This window comes from Vipera ursinii, assembly GCF_947247035.1.
Source record: "Vipera ursinii genome assembly, chromosome: 1".
NCBI lineage: Eukaryota > Metazoa > Chordata > Lepidosauria > Squamata > Viperidae > Vipera > Vipera ursinii.
The window spans coordinates 92,532,923-92,552,379 of NC_139512.1; the positions used below are offsets into that span (position 1 = coordinate 92,532,923).

The 19,457-nt window shown below is 37.8% G+C and overlaps 1 protein-coding gene across 3 annotated transcripts; it reads left to right on the forward strand.

Moving 5' to 3' along the window:
• Positions 1-914: 914 nt before the first annotated feature.
• Positions 915-13,355, forward strand: ARL14EP (ARF like GTPase 14 effector protein). Of its 3 annotated transcripts, none has more exons than XM_083362788.1 (5): positions 965-1,072; positions 5,752-6,459; positions 7,224-7,724; positions 9,120-9,250; positions 10,454-13,355. In XM_083362788.1, exons 3-5 carry the CDS (start codon positions 7,302-7,304, stop codon positions 10,680-10,682), a joined length of 783 nt encoding a protein of 260 aa, XP_083218914.1. In that variant the 5' UTR covers positions 965-1,072; positions 5,752-6,459; positions 7,224-7,301; the 3' UTR covers positions 10,683-13,355. The 3 variants fall into 3 exon arrangements, with proteins under 3 accessions (XP_083218913.1, XP_083218914.1, XP_083218915.1); XM_083362789.1 differs by having other exon boundaries at positions 982-1,072; positions 6,366-6,459; XM_083362787.1 differs by lacking the exon at positions 5,752-6,459 and having other exon boundaries at positions 915-1,072.
• Positions 13,356-19,457: the final 6,102 nt, after the last annotated feature.

Below are 19,457 nucleotides of genomic sequence, written 5' to 3' on the forward strand. Positions count from 1 at the left end.
TATTTTTAAAAAAATCAGCTGCAGATTTATGCAATTTGTGAATTCCTCTAGTCTAGAAATAACTTCATTCATTCATTCATTCGTTTAGCAAGCAATCTGTAGGAGCTCCTCTGACATATAGAGTAAAAGGAGTAAGGCTTCCCATTTGTTTATTCTACATGGGTCCACCTCCATACCCATAAAGCATGGGGAGGGCATTACAGCAAAAGTAACAGATGCCACTGTAGGGGGGGGAATTACCCAGCCATGAAATAAAAGTGACAAAGAAGAGCGCTAACAAGGGACGTACTGAAATAAATTCACAAATCCTTTTTAGCGGGCGTGAAGGTTCTCTATCAGGGCGAAAGGTTTGCTAATACTGATTTAGCCCAATTTTAACCCTGGCCTCAAATCAATGATCTAAAAGATGCGACTTCCCGCATCAGTTTCCCTTCGTGTGACAGTCACTGGCTACTGATAGCAGTATTCCCAGTATTTGAGAGGCTGCCACAATGAAGCAGCGCCAGAGGGCAGGCCAAGAAACAATGGGTAGAAACTAATCAAAGGGAGAAGCAACCTGGAATTAAGGAGAAACTTCCTAACCATGGGTGCTTCATCACTGGAGGTTTTTAAGAAGAGACAGGTCAGTCACTTGTCTGAAATGGTATAGCAGGGGGTTGGACGAGAAGACCTCCAAGGTCCCTTCCAGTTCTATTCTGATTCTGTTGAACTTCTGCCTGCAACTAAACTGGGGGGAGGGGGAGAGGAGCCAGGGGCTCTCTGTTTCGTCAACCCGGAACAGAAAGTACGACGATCTTGGTGGGGGGGGGAAATCCGGCGAGGGAACCAGATGCAGGAGACGGCGGTTCCAACACCGGCTTCGCTCTTCCTGCGGCGTCCTCTGCGAAGCCCTCCGTACCCGGAAGTGCGACGGTCGGGCCAATAGACTCGCCGTTCCTGCTTCTGCGCCTCGCAGCCGTCGTCCCCCGACGACGGGGAAGCGGTCGGCTTCATGGCAGCCGTGGGCGAGGCGGGCGAGGCGGGCTTAGTGGCGACAGCGACGGGACTCGGACGGAGAAAAGCCAACGGCAAGGTGAGCGTCCGCGAGCAGGAGCGGGGAGGCCGGGTGGAGCGGAGGGAGTTGCCGCGGTTCTTTCTCCCTCTGCGGAACGTAGTTTAACAAGCTCCCTCCTCCTCCTCCCCTCCCTCCCGATTCATTGCACTCGCACTCCCATGATCCCCGTCTGGCTGGATGGTTATGGGAGTCGAAGTCCACGTCGGAAGGCCGCCGGATTGAGAAAGGGTGGCACAAGAGAGGTGGAAAGTCGTTGCCTTTCTTTGGCTCGTTGAAAGGAGGTCGTTTCGTTTCCCGGTTCGGCTCTCACCCTGCGGATTCGTGACTTTTTCTTTTTTTTTTCTTTTTGCCTTTTTATCTTTTGGAGAAGATAAAGCATTGAAAAACTTTAGTCTTAAAAATCCTAAACATCCATTTGAAGGCATGCATAGAGGAGAGAAAGCGTTTCTCTTACTCTGGTTAAAAGCCCCTGGTTGGAAAGATTTTTTTGGTATTTTGAATTCCACACTTTTTTCAGAGAGTACAAGTAGTCCTCGACTTACAACAGTTTGTTTAGCGATCGTTCAGAGTTACAATGGTATTGAAAAATGTGACTTACCAACGTTTTTCTCAGTTACCACCTTTGCAGCATCTCCATGATCACATGTTCAAAATTCAGATGTTTGGCAACTGGTTCTTATTTATGACCGTTGCTGTGTACCAAGGTCATATGATCACCATTTGCAACCTTTTTACAAGCAAAAACATTTGGGAACCTAGATTCACTTAACAGCCGGGTTACTAACTTACCAACTGCAGTGATTCACTTAACGGTGACAAGAAAGATGGTAAAATGGGGCAAAACTCACTTAACAAATGTCTTGCTTAACAACAGAAATTTTGGTTTCAATTGTCATAAGTCAAGGATTACCTTTCTCTCTATTCTGATCTTGACACCACTCATGAGGTAGGCTTGAAAACAAAAATGGATAGTCACCATTGTGAGAGTATATATGTCTTTTTAAAACTTAGATATAAGTCAGTCACTTATGGAAATATTTTATGTCATATAGAACAATTTTATCAAATTATATCTAAGAAAGTCACTCTAGCCTGATCTGAGGCTACATTTGAGGGAGGTAAGAAATGCTTTTTAGAAACTTTTAACCAGTATTACAGTTGGACTGCCATAGTTAACCAACTGACATTTTCTGTGTGCATTTGAGAGTGAAATGTTTGTATAAGTATTTGCCTATAAACAAAAATATTAAAAAATGGTTTAGAATATATTTCAACTTACTACTTTAAATGCCCCATGAGGTATAGACCCATTTAATAATTTCAGATAACAAATCATACATTAGATAAGATCTTGTTCTATGGATAGGCTCAGATTTTTGTCTGATTCTGGATTTATGTTTTTATTTTATGTAATAATAGTATATATTTGAGCTATGGCAATCCAGTGTCTCTTTCGTTAGTTTAAAAAGTAAAGATATTTTCAAATGTAAGTACCTTTAACTCTTAAAAAGTGGGGAAAGGTGGTTGCATTTAAATCTAAGTAAGTAAATTTGCTATAATCTTTACCTTTATCATTTGATTTTATGGAATGGAAACAATGTGCCACTTTATATGTTACATTGTTAGATACACTTTAAAATATGTTAAGTGTGAGGTTTGATTGGCTGCATCTCTTTATTCAGTATATGGTTTATATCAATTGATAAATTAGGGAAGTCAAGTCTTTGGTTCTGAGGGCCTTTCCCCCCCATGCATACTGTATTTTCTTTCTTAAAAAGCTGCTGATGCAGGATCAGGACCAGTTCCCTGATCATGCAAAATACCAATGACTGTCATTGCAATATTCAAGCAATAAACTACATAATCTGTTAATAACTTTTATAAAATGTGGTTTGTATACTTTCTGCCTTTTGACAAATAGTTATACATGCTCTGCCGTAGCCTGCTTTGCTTTTCTCTATATCTTTTACATAGTGCACATGCTGCACAGACTGTTCCCAGATTAAGTCCTCATGTGATTTCTGTCACAAAAACATTTTCTGGATTTGGCCATTCTTCTTTGCTTTCTGTCCCATCCTTAAGCAGTATTTTTTGTTGATATTTCAACTGAATTGCATAGATAAAGAATTTTCTACTACCAGCAAAATATATTTAAAGTGACTATGAGGATATGCAAAGTTCTTTTTATAGAAACTTGTAGTCATCAATTTACAACCGTTTGTACATACAACCAATGATTTAGCGACCGTTCAAAGTTAAAATGACACACACACACAAAAACTAACCTCCAACCGATTCTCACATTTAGAACTGTTGCAGCATCCTCATGGTCACATGATCAAAATTTGGCAACCAGCTTGTATTTAGGACAGTTGCAGCATCCCAGGATCCTGTGATCACCTCAGTTGGCAAAATCAACAATGGAAGCCTGATTTGCTGGATGACCTTATGATTCACTTAACAACTGCAGTAATTCACTTAACCATGATAAAAAGGGTCATGAAATTGGGCACGACTTCACAATCACCTTACTTAACAACAAAAATATTGGTCTCAATTGTGATCATAAGTCAAAGACTACTATTTCTGTGTTACATTTTATTATTTTTCATATTTTGTGAGCCACCTAGAGTTTGGGGAATGGGGTAAACTATTCATTTTAGTAACTAAATAAATTATAACTTCCCTACTCCCCCATTTCCAAATGAAAGGCTGGCATTTTTTGATTTGTAAATAAAATTGTCATTTCAAAAACAGCTAAGTTATACGTATCTTGAATCCAATCTTTAATATTGAAGATTGGAAGAATATTACTATTTGTCCAATTTCTTAAAATAATTCTCTTAGCAATATTCCAGGACTGGTATATAATTCTCAAAAATAATAAGATTCCAAAAATAACATTAACAAAGATTTCTCTTTGAAATTTACTTAAAATGTATTTTAAATGTGTATTAAAATACTATTTTATACAGATATCAGTGACTTACCAGACAAAAAGCATATGAGTCAATGACTATCTGATGTCCATCATTTCAGATACATTCTTGGGTCTATCCAGTAGATTCACAGTAAAATTGTTTGGTGAATCAATGTTGATGTTAAATTCAATGAAACCAAATCTTCCTTTTACTGCAAGTATACTTTATCTTATATATTTGTTCTTCTCTCACTATTTGTTTTATTGTACTTACCAAATTGTACTTTAACCAGCCCCAACATCTCACTTTTCAACTCATCTTAAACACTGATAGATTTAGTTCAGCTGATGTATTTATATTAACTCTGTACAAGCATTAATTCTAAATACATAATTACAGCACATAGGATGATATGCTACATGTGCTGAGCCAAGTCTCTATTTTTGCACCATTTTCTATTTTTTCAGAAGCCGAGATAGTAGATTTGGAAATGGAAAACACAATTGCATATTTTTCCAGCTATCCTAGTTTCAAAGTGATAGAACAAAGCTAGAGTAAGGAGAAGGATAATTTTAAATTATTTACTACTTGGCCATTTGACAGAATAATTTGAATTCCAGGGTAGCAGATATCTGGAAATAGAACCTATTGTTAGGACTTTTCTCTAGCACAGACATGTCAAACTCGTGATGTCGCGAGATGTATCGGGACTATTTTGCCATTGCCGGCAATGGAGTGGGTGCGGCTTCCAGATGACGCATCCGGCCCACGGGCCAGCAGTTTGACACCCCTGCTCTAGCACTTCAAGTCAACATTTATAAAAGTGCTCACTTATGTTAACAAGTTGAATTATTCCTTGTGACTACTTTAGCATCAGGTAAATCAAAGAAATATAACTTGCATTCCTCCAGTTACTGCTGGGCACAGATTTGAGCAGCTTCAGTTCCAGTATAGAACTATAACTTTCAGAAGGATGCTGGGAGTTGTAGTTCAGGAGTGGAGTGCCTCACATTCCTCACTCTTGTGTTACACAGTACTGAAGTGCTAATGAAAATATCCCAACACATGTTGAAGTTATTCTTTCTGTTTAGTTTTCTTTCCATGACTTGGCTCTGCCACTATAATCTTACTTTTTAAATGTAAGCAGTTATTCCTTGCCTCCTTTCTATGATTACCTGCCATGTTTTTAATGAGCTTATCAAGGGGTATCAGCTATTTATCTTCAATGATTCACTCCTACATAAAATTAGTGCATTATCCTTGACATCTTCTGCTCTTACTAAAATTTGCCCACTCTCGTACATCGCATAAAATGTTTAATCAGAGCAAAGCAAAACTGAAGCTTTAGATATTGCAACACTTGTTATTGGCAATATTTTATACTGATAATTAAAAACCTTATTCCTGTCATTTTAAGTTGAGTCTGGGAGCTGATATAATTTTATGTATCTTTTTTCCATTACAAATGGGTTTAAATTATTAACAGGACCTTAGATCTCTTGGCTGAAATGATTAAACAATACAAGAAATGTGAGAGGCAATCATGTTTGTTTACATAACAACAAACAAAAAATACAAACAAAAAATTGAGCTGTAAAAGTACACCTGTGTTTATAGAACACGGTCAAATATTTGATGACAAGCTGAAATCTATGTCTTTTGGAGTCATAACTAACTTGGAGCAGAATAGAGGATGTAAAGTATAATACTGTGTGAAAAAAGGCAAAGAGTTAAAATATTCCAAGACACGGGTCCTCATATGAATTTTTGTTTCAGATTCTAAAATAAGGTATTCCAAGAAGACAAGACAATTAGGCTAAATATTGAGATTCAGCATAGGATCCCAGTTGCTGCTTACAAGCCTCTACATGCAAATCTGGACTTTTAAAGGACATCTTCATCTAGCCCTTTGTCCTCCTATATGAAATGATGATGTGGAAGATTACGGGGCATCCTATGCAAACCCAGGACACTTTAGTTGGAAGGAAACTCGGATAAAGAAAATTGCATGTGTAGAAGCACTTACATGCATATGTGGATTTTTTTTGGATCTTGACCTCTGCAAGTGTTTGAAAAAAAATACTCATGATTTTGGTGATCCTAAAAAAATAATCCTAATTGCTCTTCTGATAAAATATCAGTCTGGAATGGGCACGCATGCGACTCTTGATTCATCGAGGAAAAAAAGTTGCAAGTTTTTTTTTTCCTTTCTGATTTTGTTGCCAACATTTAATCTCTTCATAATATTGCTTGCAGCTTAATAGCTTCTTTGCATTGGCTTTGCTTCTGCCATCGTACTTGCGACCGCCTGCCTTGCACTGTTTAATTAAAGTGCCATTAGGAAATATTAATTCAGATTTTTTTAAGGCTTCTTTCCACTGTTAAAACAGATTACGGAAGTGGCATCATACATTTCTCAAGAAATAATCTGGTGCATGTTTTGCTAGCAGATTCTGCAGTCTGGACAAGATGCATATTCCCAAGGTACAAAAGGGTCATGTTGCAGCTGCTTCGATACACGAATCTTAAATTGTGTGCTAGAAAATAATTAAAGGTGGTCCTTAGGCTGTCTGAGAGTTCTAACTGAGTTATCTATATAACTTTCAACTTAATCTAATGAGCACAGAACTCTTACAGCTTCCCATCAGATCTGTTGCAGATTTCTTCTGCATAAGTACAACGCTAGTACTGTTTGGAATTTATTAACAGCTTAACAAGCTGGCCTTGTTTATTTCTTTATTTTTTTTTAGATTCTTAATATCAAAAACCTAATATAAGTATCTATTATTATTTGGGCAACTTTTCCACAATGAATATTCTGAAAAGGTTATTGTAAAACAACCTTTCATTTTGGAATAGAAACCAATCTAGATAGCTTAGTTTCCAACTAGGTTAGTCTTTTCAGTTATTAAAACTAATTGTACCAGTCTATGATAATTCTTTTAATCTGTGAAAACCTATACATGAAATGGCAGTATCTGGAATTGATAAAAACTGGTATATAAATGTACTCTAGTTGCAACATGGCACTTTAGTGCCTAAATTTAATGGTAGGCAAATCTAATAATTGCTTGAAAACCAAGAAACAATGACTGGCATTACCTGCAGAAATACCTATTTTATGATTCCACTTCATCCTTAAAAAATATCAAGAGTACAGGACACATTGCTGGGTTGATTTTGTTTTGGCTCTAGTTAAAAATAAACTTATGCATCACAAATTTTACTTCCTTCACTGCTTTCTCCAGGATAATCCTCGTAACAGCTGTTAAAGACGACAAAAGATACAATTTAAATACTGAAATATATTTTACTGTTCAAGTAAAATGGATCCATGTTCAATTGGAAATCAGCTGCAAGCCAGCAGTGATTGTCATAAAGCATACTTTACCTCTCAAACTGGCTTCAAGACTAAGCAAGATTTATCAGCAACTGATCTGTTACTTCTTCAGCTTAGAACTGGGATAACTCTTTCAGAGACTCATACCATCTGCTTCCATCATGCTAAAGTTTACCTTGATAGGTACGAAGACTTACAAAAGTCATGTTGCGATCCTTTTAATATGCACAAAAAACTCTCAAGGAAAAACTTGCGTGCAATTGACATAGATGATGTATCATTTCTAAGTGCCAAGTTTGGACGTCAATTTATACCAGGCTGGAAGCTTTGCCCCAAATGTACACAGATAATAAGTGGAAATGCAGAGGTTGACTCTGAAGACCGTCAACGAAGGAGACTTGATTCAGACGTATGTATATGGGACCATTTTTTCAACTATCTTAAGTACTGGACTAAAGCTGTAACTTTTGCAGTTATATGATAGTAAATCCCACCCACTGAAAAAAAAACAGGTACCTCTAAATATATGTGCCATAGGAGACAGGTTAAAAGTATGAAAAAATAGCACCAATCCCCTCCCTTAAAATATTAAGAGTACACTTGGTTCTGTACAGTTCCTGATTGTATGGCTCATTGGATAAGCACTCCATGAAGAAAATGCCATCATGGTTTAAATATCAGAAATGGCGTTTTCATGTAAAATTGCAACTTCTCAGTTGAATCTTTGTATGAATTGTATGTATGAATGAGCTCCAATCCTTTTAAGGGGAAAAGAGACCAAATCCTTATAGGGAGAAAATAAATGTTCAGCTTTTGAAACTCTATAATATACATAAGCTTTTCCCTTAACTTTCAACTCAGTTAAACAACTTTCTATTTTATTCAAACCAGGATACAATAGTTAAAAAGCTGTTTTAATAAAGTGGCTTTTCATGAAGATGTTAGCCATACTTTCCTGGTTTGTATGATGATATTATCTTAACTCTTATAATATTTAAAGGCAAATTAGCTTATATGAACACAGACAGGATGATACCACATAATTTGTGTAAGCGATGAGATCTTATCAACACACTGAATACCTTGAGATTTAAAAGAATGTAAGACACCAGAATGGGATGTACTACTTCAGACTGATGGTAGGCCACACTTTTAACAAATCCCCTGTGCAAAATACTCTGCAAATATAAAACGGTGGGGAGACGTACAATGAAGAGAGATTCTAACATCTCCCTACTTTGTTAGTTCTTTTCCTGCAAGGTATATTTCACTAAGGGGAATATTCAAAAACTGAATTACCATCTGCAGTCTGAAGCTGCACACTTCTTAGAGTTCTTACATGATTGATAGAGGAAGATTTCTCTTCCAATCAATAAGGAGCATCATGATGGAAGACTTTCATCTTTAAAACTGAACTTGCAATCCAGCTTTGCACAGTCTATGTTTAATGAAGACATGCTACACTTATTTTCTATTTTGGAAATAGGAAATAAAAAGAGAAGTGAAAAAAATTACCCTGTTTTATTAAAGTAACTATTCCTGCTTCTATTAACTTGCATCTCTTTAAGGGTATACTCCTGTCCAACTTATTATCTTTGCTTTCTTTTGACTATTGATATTACTATTACCATTACTTTTATTCATTGAGATATCTCATAAGCAACTTAGAGCGCAGTTGATACCATAAATAAAAAGAGAGAAGTGTATATTTGGCTTCAGCGTTTGTCTCTTAGCAGAAATATAATGTCACTTAATTAGAAATGCTTCGAATTTTTTTTAAATAAAATTGTCTGTATTTATTCAGGGACGAACAGCTAAGGCCTTGAAGTCCTTACAGTTTGCTAATCCAGGACGGAATACTGGATTTGCTCCGGAAGCAAACAAAAGAGAAAAAAGAAGGCTACAAACAAAAAACACATCCGTTAATTCAGACAGGTAGACCCATTTATTGATTGATTGCCTTCGCTTTTTCACTTTGAGGGGAAATTGTCCTGCTTACATATGGATTATAATTTAGAACTGCTTGGATGCATGGATTTTTTTCCCTATGTTTGTGCATAGGAATAAAATAAGTTGCACTGTCCAGTCATTGTAAAGCAGCTTGAAAATTGCTGGTGGAGATATTATACTTAGTTGCAATTTTAATATTAAACAATCATAATAAATCAATTTTTGTACTCTTTATGCTAAATTCAAAGCAACCTGAATTAGCTATAACCCTATTGCAGTTGCATGTCAATTGTGATAATTGTACTTGGCATTAACAATTAAAATTGAAGTAAATGTACTAGATATTTTTAGAATAGTGGTGGCCAGATGGAAAGTTCTAAAAGACTTTTTTATGTAGTGTGAGCATTAAAAAAAGTGAATCATTTGCCAGAAGAGTCAGAATTGTAGCATGGACAGACACCCAGTATAGTTCCTTAAATATATAAATGGCCTCTGCACTGAATTAAATTCTTATCCTGCAGAAGTTTCTTGGCAGCCTATACAATTGTCATTTTTAAAATAAAATAAAATAAAATAATTATATGGCCTCCCACCTTATGTCTCTCCCCCCCCCCGCCCCCTGTAATGGGGCATTTCAAAAGAGTGTCAGGGTAGGGGCCAATCTTATTTCTGCAAGAATGGTGTTCCTTGGGGAGGGAGCTAGCATGGAGAAAGCCTTTCTTCTTCTCCCATTACATGGACCTCCTTAGTAGACCAGACTGGTAATATCCCCTGCCTCTCCACTGTGGTGGGTAACGTACATGTAATTGGGAAAAGATGGTCCTTCAAACAACTTGGCTCCAGGCCATGTAGAGCTTAATGGTGACACAACCAGCACCTTGAATTAGACCCAGAAGCAAATCAGGAGCCAATGCAGCTCCCGCAAGAGAGGTACCAGTCTAGACTTGCATAAAACCATTCAAGCCAGTGTAGTTTGAACTAACTGAAGCTTCCAAAAACTTTTCAAGGACAGCCCCATGTAGAATGCATTGCAGTAGTCGTATTAATTTATATCTGCTGCTTCTTAGTACGACAAACTAGAGAAATTCACCTATCGGGAATTTTTAACTGAATTGTCAGTTATTTAAAACAGAGTGTCTAGTATTACAAATCATTGTTAACTATTATTGCTTGTATTTTTCCTTCCAGGCAATTAATAGCAGCAAAGAGCAAGGTATATGACAGCCAAGGCTTTCTGCTTTATAGTGGGATAGACCTGTGTGACTGCCTTGATGAAGACTGCCTTGGGTGTTTCTATGCCTGCTCCAAGTGCGGCTCCCGCAAGTGTGGACCTGAATGCCGTTGTGATCGCAAGTGGCTCTACGAGCAAATTGAGATAGAAGGAGGAGAAATTATTCGTAATAAGCATGTGATATAGCCTGTGCTCCACATTTCATTACTGAGTCACAGGAAGGTTGTTCATGTAATAAAATGTAATCTGTTCATATTTCCAGTTAAGATTCATTGTTGTCCAAACAAGCAATAAGTAATGGGAATTTATATTGTCTGACAGAAGAAAAATTAGAAAGTTGTCTAAGCATTTGTGAATTAATGTACAAACTAATAAGAATTGTATTTGCTAATATTCATTGTGTGCTTCGTGCAGCATATTTTTCTTCCAGATCATTATTGTTGCCCATTGTAGGAAGCCTTTTTAAGTATTTCCTTTTTTCTGGAACACAGTTTCTCCTGCAGACACTTTAAGCACTAGCAGCATAAACAGTATTAGTTGTAGAAAATGGGCAATTTGAGAAGGATGTTGCACAATAAACAGAAAATACATATGTCAGACTTTCAAGAAGATGGCCTAACTTTATTAAGCAGCAATATGAAAGTGATTCACCTTTTTTTTACAAACAGGCGTTGCCATGCAAAGAAGGAATTATATTATGCCTTCAACAGTATTTTAATGCCGGTGGAAAGAAAAGTCACCAAAGTTACAGCCTCAGGCAATATTTTTATTGTGAATATCTTGTCTGGAGACTTTATAACTGAATCCATACCATGGTTCCCCGAAAGTAAGGCCTACCCCAAAAATAAGCCCTGGTTTGGAGGCGAGGCACACCTAAAAATCAGGCAGGGTGGGGTGTGCAGCTGCCCCACGCGCCCTGCACCCACTTACCTTGTAGCCAGGCCTCACCTCACTGGCCCACGTCTTCTGTGGCGTCTTCTGGAGTCAGGTCTGCATTTCTCAGTCAGCCTTTCCGGAAGCCCACTGCAGCCAAGAACTGAGCTATGGATTGAATCCATAGCTCAGTATTCGGCTGCATAGCCCTTCCGGAAAGGCCTGACTGTGAAATGCAGACCAGAATTTATCTGTAGAATGAAGCTGCTCCTTCAGCCACAGAAGAAGTGGACCGGCTGGGCGGAGCTGTCAGTGCCAGAAGTGAGTATAAAAGACATCACCCAAAAATAAGACCTGGTGCCTCTTGTGGAGGCAAAATAAAAATAAGACCCAATCTTATTTTTGGGGAAACATGGTAGATGGATGGAGAATTGGTGGCTAAAAAATGACACACTAACACCTTAGCTTTAAGAAATACTCAAAAATTTATTTGATTGAATTATACAAGCATAAGTATGATGAGACATTTATAGTCTTTCTACAGTAGCAGTTGATAGGCAATGTGTGTATTCTACTTAGATAATTAGCCATGTGCTCCAGGTAAAATGCATGTACGCTTAGTCTGATGCATATGGTGCATATTATAGAAATGTGAGGTTCGGAATTTTGCAGGAAAAATATCATTTGTACAGTATGCCAAGTATCTTTTTATTTTTAAAATATGAAAGTTGTGATTCCTTTATCTGCAGATATTAATAAAGAATTGATTTTCACCAAAATATCTGTTTATTATTTATTCTGTTACTCTATGTACCCTAATTCAGAAAGAGAAGACGATATAAGTAATCAAAGAATTGTATTATGCTACCATTATATAAATTTTGTTGAATTACTAGAACATGCAATTTCTGCATATAATCATGGTCCAAAAATACTAAAATTTAAAATAAGGATTCCATCAAATATGCAGACAATGGGATTTCCCTTTGTTTGCTTCCTAATTCTCCTAAGTGTGTTTAAATGAATTTCTCAACCCTTTCTTGCAGATGTTATATCTTATTGAGAGAATTCCCCCCCCAGGTTAATTAAATATATTGAAAATGTTGAAATCTTGTTTACCACACTGGAGGTTCCTCACAGGCTTGCTCTATAAAAACTCAAATATAGAATGTTCTACATGTAAGCTTCCTGTATATAATATATGTTGTTGAGCCCAGTTGCTAAGCTTGTAAGCCACCCTGAGTCTTCGGAGAAGGGCGGGATATAAATGGAATTAAAATTAAAAAAAAATGTAGACCTAAACTAGGCTCAGTATATGGCTAAACTTTATTGCTTGGATATTTTAGGGTTTGGAAGTAGAAAATTTTTATTGTCTATATATTATTGTTATGTATGGTTGTTATAACTGATCTGATGTCTCTGATGCTTGGATTTTATTCCTTTGGATTCAGATCATTGTGGGCTGGTTGTATTGGGAAGAAATGGGATAAAAAGATAGAAATAAAATTAGCTGGGGTCCAGGTACTGGATTCAGTATTAACTAGTAAAAATGAACTGAACTAATTATCCCTTAAGTATTGCTATTCCTTTAGTACTGAAGAAATTGCTATTTGTTTTTTCTGAACTCAGTGCAGCCCATAAAGAGCTCGCCATCCAGTGTGCACCTCTCATCCTGAAACAACCTCTTGTTCAGTAATAAGAATATCCCAGAGGCCAGAATTAGCGAGTCTCTCTTTTGTGGAGAAAACTGATCCACACAGGTGAGGAGAAGAAATAGGGGACATTTGATGGATTTACACTTTTAATTTAATAAATAAAAGACTATCTTAAGATTGGATCTGGCTAGGAAGTAGAATGTGAAAGCAACTGCTGACTCTGTAGTGTTTGTTTTTTCTTCCCTTTAGGGGCAATGTGCATGTCTTAACCATTGTGTATTATTAAATGTTGTATTTTCCTGACAGTAGGTTAGTAAATGGTTTAAACCCACCATACTCTTGCCATTTATCTTGGGGTGGGGCAGACAGCTAGTTAAACACTGTGCATCTTTTGTAACTACCCTTTCAGTTGAAAGAGCTTTAAATCTTCTAGGCCTAGGGCAGGGGTAGGCAACTTCGGCTCTTTTATGACTCATGGACTTCAACTCCCAGAATTCCTGAGTCAGCTATGCTGACTCAGGAATTCTGGGAGTTGAAGTCCATGAGTCATAAAAGAGCCGAGGTTGCCTACCCCTGGCCTAGGGCATTAAAAAAAATGTGCATATATAATGAACTATTGTTTATACTGTAAACATCTAAACTAAGCCACAGACTAAAGTTGGACCTCTTAATCACATTACATTTTTTATATTAGTCTCCTGAAGAGAGTTCTGAGCTGTACTACTTACAGTTTTGCCAAATAGTCTTCTGCAGTTTGCCTCTTTAAACAAATAGAAATCATGCTAGTGAATCTAGGCTAATGTAGGATATTTGGGGGGGGGGAAACCTCATCAGTTCATCTTGGAACAATAGTTTTGTATCCACCCAGCAAAGTTTGGATGAATTGCAAGTTGTCAATACCTGTTTTGCTTACATTAAACCTTGATAAAATTTTAGATCTTAGACGGTCTGGAACTTTGGTCCCCAATCTGTGGCCTGGCGGCCCGGCTGGAGTGGGAGAGGAGAACATATGCGCACACAGCCCTTGCTCGAGTGGTGGGACAGCACATGTGCTCACACAACCCTTGCATAAGTGGTGGGTCAATGCATGTGCACACAGTCTTGCAAGCAGTGGGCTGGCCCAAGCGGACAAGCTGCATGCATGCATGTGAGGGCATGCTGCTCGCAGAAGTTGAGTTACGTGCGTACTGTCTAGCAGCCACTCATGTGGCCCAATTCAGAATAGGCCACAGCCTGATAATGGGCCTTGGCCCAGAGGTTTGGGACCCCTTCTCTAAAATCCCCCATTTGTAGGTGATTTAAATTCAATTCACAATAGAACTCCCTGTAATGCTGAACTCTCCCTAGCTATATTTTTAAGATCATACTGTGCATACTACACAGAGGAAACCTTTTTGTGTTTGATATAAATTGATGCACTATCAAGTAACAGCTGGAAGATAGTTCAAGCTCCCATACAAAATATTTATGTTCAAACTGAAGATTGAATCTGCATCCCGTGTTCTAGTAAAATGTCTGATCTATACAAAGTGGCAATTAAAAATTGTAATCCTAGGTTTGTTTGCTTTGTCCCTTCAAGTACGCCTGGCAGTTTTCTTGTGAAGATTTTTCAGAAATTTGCCATTGCCTCTTTTTTAGGGCTGAGAGAAGGTGACTGGCCCAAGGTCACCAAGCTTGTTGTTGTTAGTTGCGAAGTTGTGTCCGACCCATCGCAACCCTATGGACAATGTTCCTCCAGGCCTTCCTGTCCTCTACCATCTTCTGGATTCCATTTAAGCTCATGCCTACTGCTTCAGTGACTCCATCCAGCCACCTCATTCTCTGTCGTCCCCTTCTTCTATTGCCCTCAATCTTTCCCAGCATTAGGCTCTTCTCCAGTGAGTCCTTCCTTCTCATTAGGTGGCCAAAGTATTTGAGTTTTGGCTTCAGGATCTGGCCTTCTAAAGAGCAGTCAGGGTTGATCTCTAGGACTGACCGGTTTGATCGCCTTGCAGTCCAAGGAACTCGCAGGAGTCTTCTCCAGCACCATAGTTCAAAGGCTTCAATTCTTTGGCGCTCAGACTTTCTTATGGTCCAGCTTTCACTGCCATACATTGCAACTGGGAAGACCATAGCCTTGAGTATACGCACTTTTGTTGACAGGGTGATGTCTCTGCTTTTTAGTGTGCTGTCTAGATTTGCCATGGCTTTCCTCCCAAGGAGCAAGCGTCTTTTAATTTCTTGGCTACAGAATCTGCAGTGATCTTGGAGCCCAGGAAAATAAAATCTGTCACTACCTCCATTTCTTACCCATCTATTTGCCAGGAATTGAGAGGGCCAGATGCCATGATCTTGGTTTTCTTAATGTTTAGTTTCAACCCAAGTTTTGCACTCTCCTTCTTCACTCGCAACAAGAGGCTTTTTAGTTCCTCTTCACTTTCTGCCATTAGAGTGATATCATCTGCATATCTTAGGTTGTTGATGTTTCTTCCGGCAATCTTAATTCCAACTTTTGATTCATCTAGCCCTGCCTTTCTCATGATGTGCTCTGCATATAAGTTAAATAGGCAAGGCGACAGTATACAGCCTTGCCGGACTCCTTTCCCAATTTTGAACCAATCAGTGGTTCCGTGTCCAGTTCTCACTGTTGCTTCTTGGCCCGCATATAGGTTTCTCAAGAGACAAATAAGATGGTCTGGTATGCCCATCTCTTTAAGGACTTGCCACAGTTTGTTATGATCCACACAATCAAAGGCTTTAGCATAGTCAATGAAGCAGAAGTAGATGTTTTTCTGGAACTCTCTAGCTTTCTCCATGATCCAGCGTATGTTAGCAATTTGATCTCTAGTTCCTCTGCCTCTTCGAAATCCTGCCTGTACTTCTGGTAGTTCTCGATCCATATACTGCTGGAGTCTAGCTTGTAGAATTTTAAGCATAACTTTACTAGCATGAGAAATGAGTGCAATGGTGGTCACCAAGCTACCTTATGCCTAAAACAGGACTATAATTCAGTGTCTCATTTTCTAGCCTGGTGCCTTAACCACTACACCAAATTGGCTTTCAACCCTAGTTATTATAAAGTTTAATTTCCCTCATGATGAAAAATCACCATTTTTCTTTTAAAAGGCCAATTTTTAAATGTATTGAGCAGTGGCAAAAATTTTGTCTATAACTATTGTCTATTAGCCTACAAGAATTGGCTAGTATTCTCCTCATAACTTGGTTCTGTATAATACACACACACATACAGATGCCAATGAATTTTAAACTATGCTTCAGTGTTTGTCAGTTTAGTCTTTGAAAATAAATTATTAAATAACAAACCTGATACAGTCATTTTTCTAACTATATCATTTGTTTTATTCTAATGAATCCAAATTCAGCTTTAAAATTTCTTGCTGGGTTGATCCAGTGAATACATGTTGGCTGCATCTTTATTACCAAGGTATTAAGCCAAATTGAATATTGATTAATTTACATCTGTGTAAACTATAACATGGCATTGGAAGTTACTTGATACTACCCCAAATTCAAAGTTTCACTGGGGGGGGGGAAGAACACAGCTAATTAAAGTTGCATAAACCTGAGCCTTGGGTATCAAATTAACAGCATAAATATTCATATTAATGAACTAAAATGTAAAATAATTTTAATGTGCTAATTAATTGAGGCTTTCTTATTTCTACCCTTTCCCCACAGTTCTGATACGTGATAAAGGAAAAAGATTCAGGTTATGTGTAAATATAAAATGAGCTATATATTCTCCGATCCCTTTGCCACTGACAAATATAGCTACTACATATTGGTAAATCACGTTTTATAGCTGTGACATTTTTAAAATGAAGAACTTTATTTTTCTTTCCAATATCACAATGACGCTTCTTTTTTCTTCTTCTTTTTGCTTCAATCCCAATCAAATCCTCAAGTGCTGTGTGGTTGGTCTTCTCGGCCTCTTTGGCTTTGCAGACTCATGAAATATAATTACTGCTAACGCTGCACAAAAGCTAGACCTGCTGACCGAGTCAGCTTTTATCTCTGCTTTTCAAATCTATCTTAAAGCCTGACCTTCAGCCTCTCTTAGGCAGAAGTATGGAACCAGAAGAACAAAGACTCCTTATTTTAGTGAAGTTCATGGCTTTTTATCATGTGGATATATTTTTACATGGTAGCTGCCTGGAGGTCATCAATCTCATTTTCTTTATGTCCTTTGCACAATTTGAATCCAGCTTCCTGAGGTGAAAGGTTAAACAGCTTTCAGGAAGAAGTCTGGAAAGGGGAACAAACTAGAGGTAAGAATAGTCCAGGTTGTAGGTAATAACTGGGACTTATTTGTTCATGAGATTGTTGGGGTTTTTGTTTTTTTTAAAAGGTAGGGCTCCCAGGTCTGAATTAGCTAAGAAATTCAAGCAGCTATTAGATGGTGGCAAAGAGATAAAGACACTGCAGAGTTTTCCTTATCTTGTATCATCTAGTCGTCATCCTGATAGTTGCATTTCAAAGCACTTGTTTGTGTGAGCTGAAAACACTGAATTTTCTAAATAACTCGTTTTTATTAGACAGTTTTAAAACTTCTCTCTACACTAATTGATCGCGTTGGGAAATGTATGAATTAAAGTTATTCAAAAAGTTCTACTATCATTTCTAGGCCTGCATATAATTAGTTCAAAGGTTAAAAGCTACTATAAATAATACATCTGTTGTATTAGCAATAAAGGATGCAGCCGTTTGTGAAATTGTATGGCTGTTAAATTTCCTTTAATTCCTATCATTGTAAAATAATATGTCCAAGGTTACTAGCCTGGAAAGCATCAAAAAGGGGAAAATCTTTCTGACTTGGCCCATTTATTTTTGACAGCACGTTTTTAATCCCAGCTGATCAATATTGTTCACTGAGTTATGTCATTTCTATCACAAAACAAAAAACAACAACACTGAAACTACATTTGCATCCTACTGAGCTTTGGCTATAAAGAAAAGAAACCAGTTCTGGAAGTTCCAAAATCAGGAATGATATCTGGAAGAGCTAAAAAGGGATGTTGCAGAGACCAAGACTAGGGCTTCTAATCTGAGTTTCAAGAATCTAAACCACCACTAGATGCCAGCCAAGAGATGCAGAAATTGGTCATCCAGATGTTGTTTTTTGCAATTCAGTTTGCAAAGGAAGAGCTGAGTTGTCCAAATACAAAAGGCTCTGTGAAGATATGGTTTCAGGCATATCTTTTTAGAGATGGAGCAGCATCTTGTACTTTTCATATTATTATCTTATGGTGGTAATGATTGTGTTTGTTACCTTAAGTAGTAAAGTCTCTGACAATGGCTTGGGATCAAGGTTCTTTACATTACAAAGGAGGCCATGACAAGCGGAGCCTCTCCTGGTCGACTTATCAGATCTTCAGAAGTAGTAATCTCAAGAGAAGAGAATATTTGTAGTTTAGGGTTGAACTGTGGGGTTCTTGGTGGTGTCTGAGCTTAGTTTCTTGAAGACGTTTCATTCTCCAACTAGGTAACATCATCAGGGCATCATGGTAATAATCCCAATAGAAGGATCTAAGAACGCAACAGAGAGAACATTTTCAAAGGAGATAATCTGGAAAACCACGAGGGGTTAGAAACAAAAAAGAATAAGAACTGGCAATATTCTACATGAATATGGGAAGAAGGCCGAAGGGCCACGCATTACATACCTGGCTCAGTCTTGTTCGTGAGAATTGGCTCATTTTTTTTTCTTCTTTCAACTGATCCCAGCCACTCCTACTCCTCTTCTACTTTATACAGAAGGGTGCCTTTTGATGGGAGGGGACTTGGGGCAACATGCTTTTCTTACTTTACAAAAGAGCTTCCAGTCCTTTTCTAGTTAAATATTAATTGTGGGATGTGAGGAGGGAAAAAGAGCTGTAGCTGGAAAGAAAGAGAACGGGAGCAGATTGACTTTGTTTAATGAAGCATGGTGTGTGCATTTCTGCGAACTATTGTAATTCCATTGCAAATAGCAGGCAGGGAGGAGAAGATCAGAAACTGGAACCAGATGTTAGGACCAGTTGTTGCCTAAAGTGAGAATTGAAAGAAAAGAAGAAAGGGAGGAACCAAGGAAGGAAGGAAAGATCAAAGATGGAAAGGGTACCCGGTATGCATTCTAAATACTAGCAAAAAGGTGAAATTAGCCAGTCTGAATACTTTGTCAGTTTAATAAAAAAAAATCTGTGTTTTTACCGATGGGTAAAAAACTGTATAACGAAAAAAAAAAAAATAGAATGACTTGGTCCACCCAGAAGGGGGCACCCCTTTCCTACAAACTCAGTCTATATCAGTCTGAATATTAGTTTCAGAAGACCTCCTAAACTGTTCCTTTTTTAAAAAAAAAAGCCACTGGGCCTTCTTACTGCCACAGACTTTCATACCGGGAGGTCACATTTTCTGTTCAGTAATCAGAAAACTAGATTAAATTCATATAGCC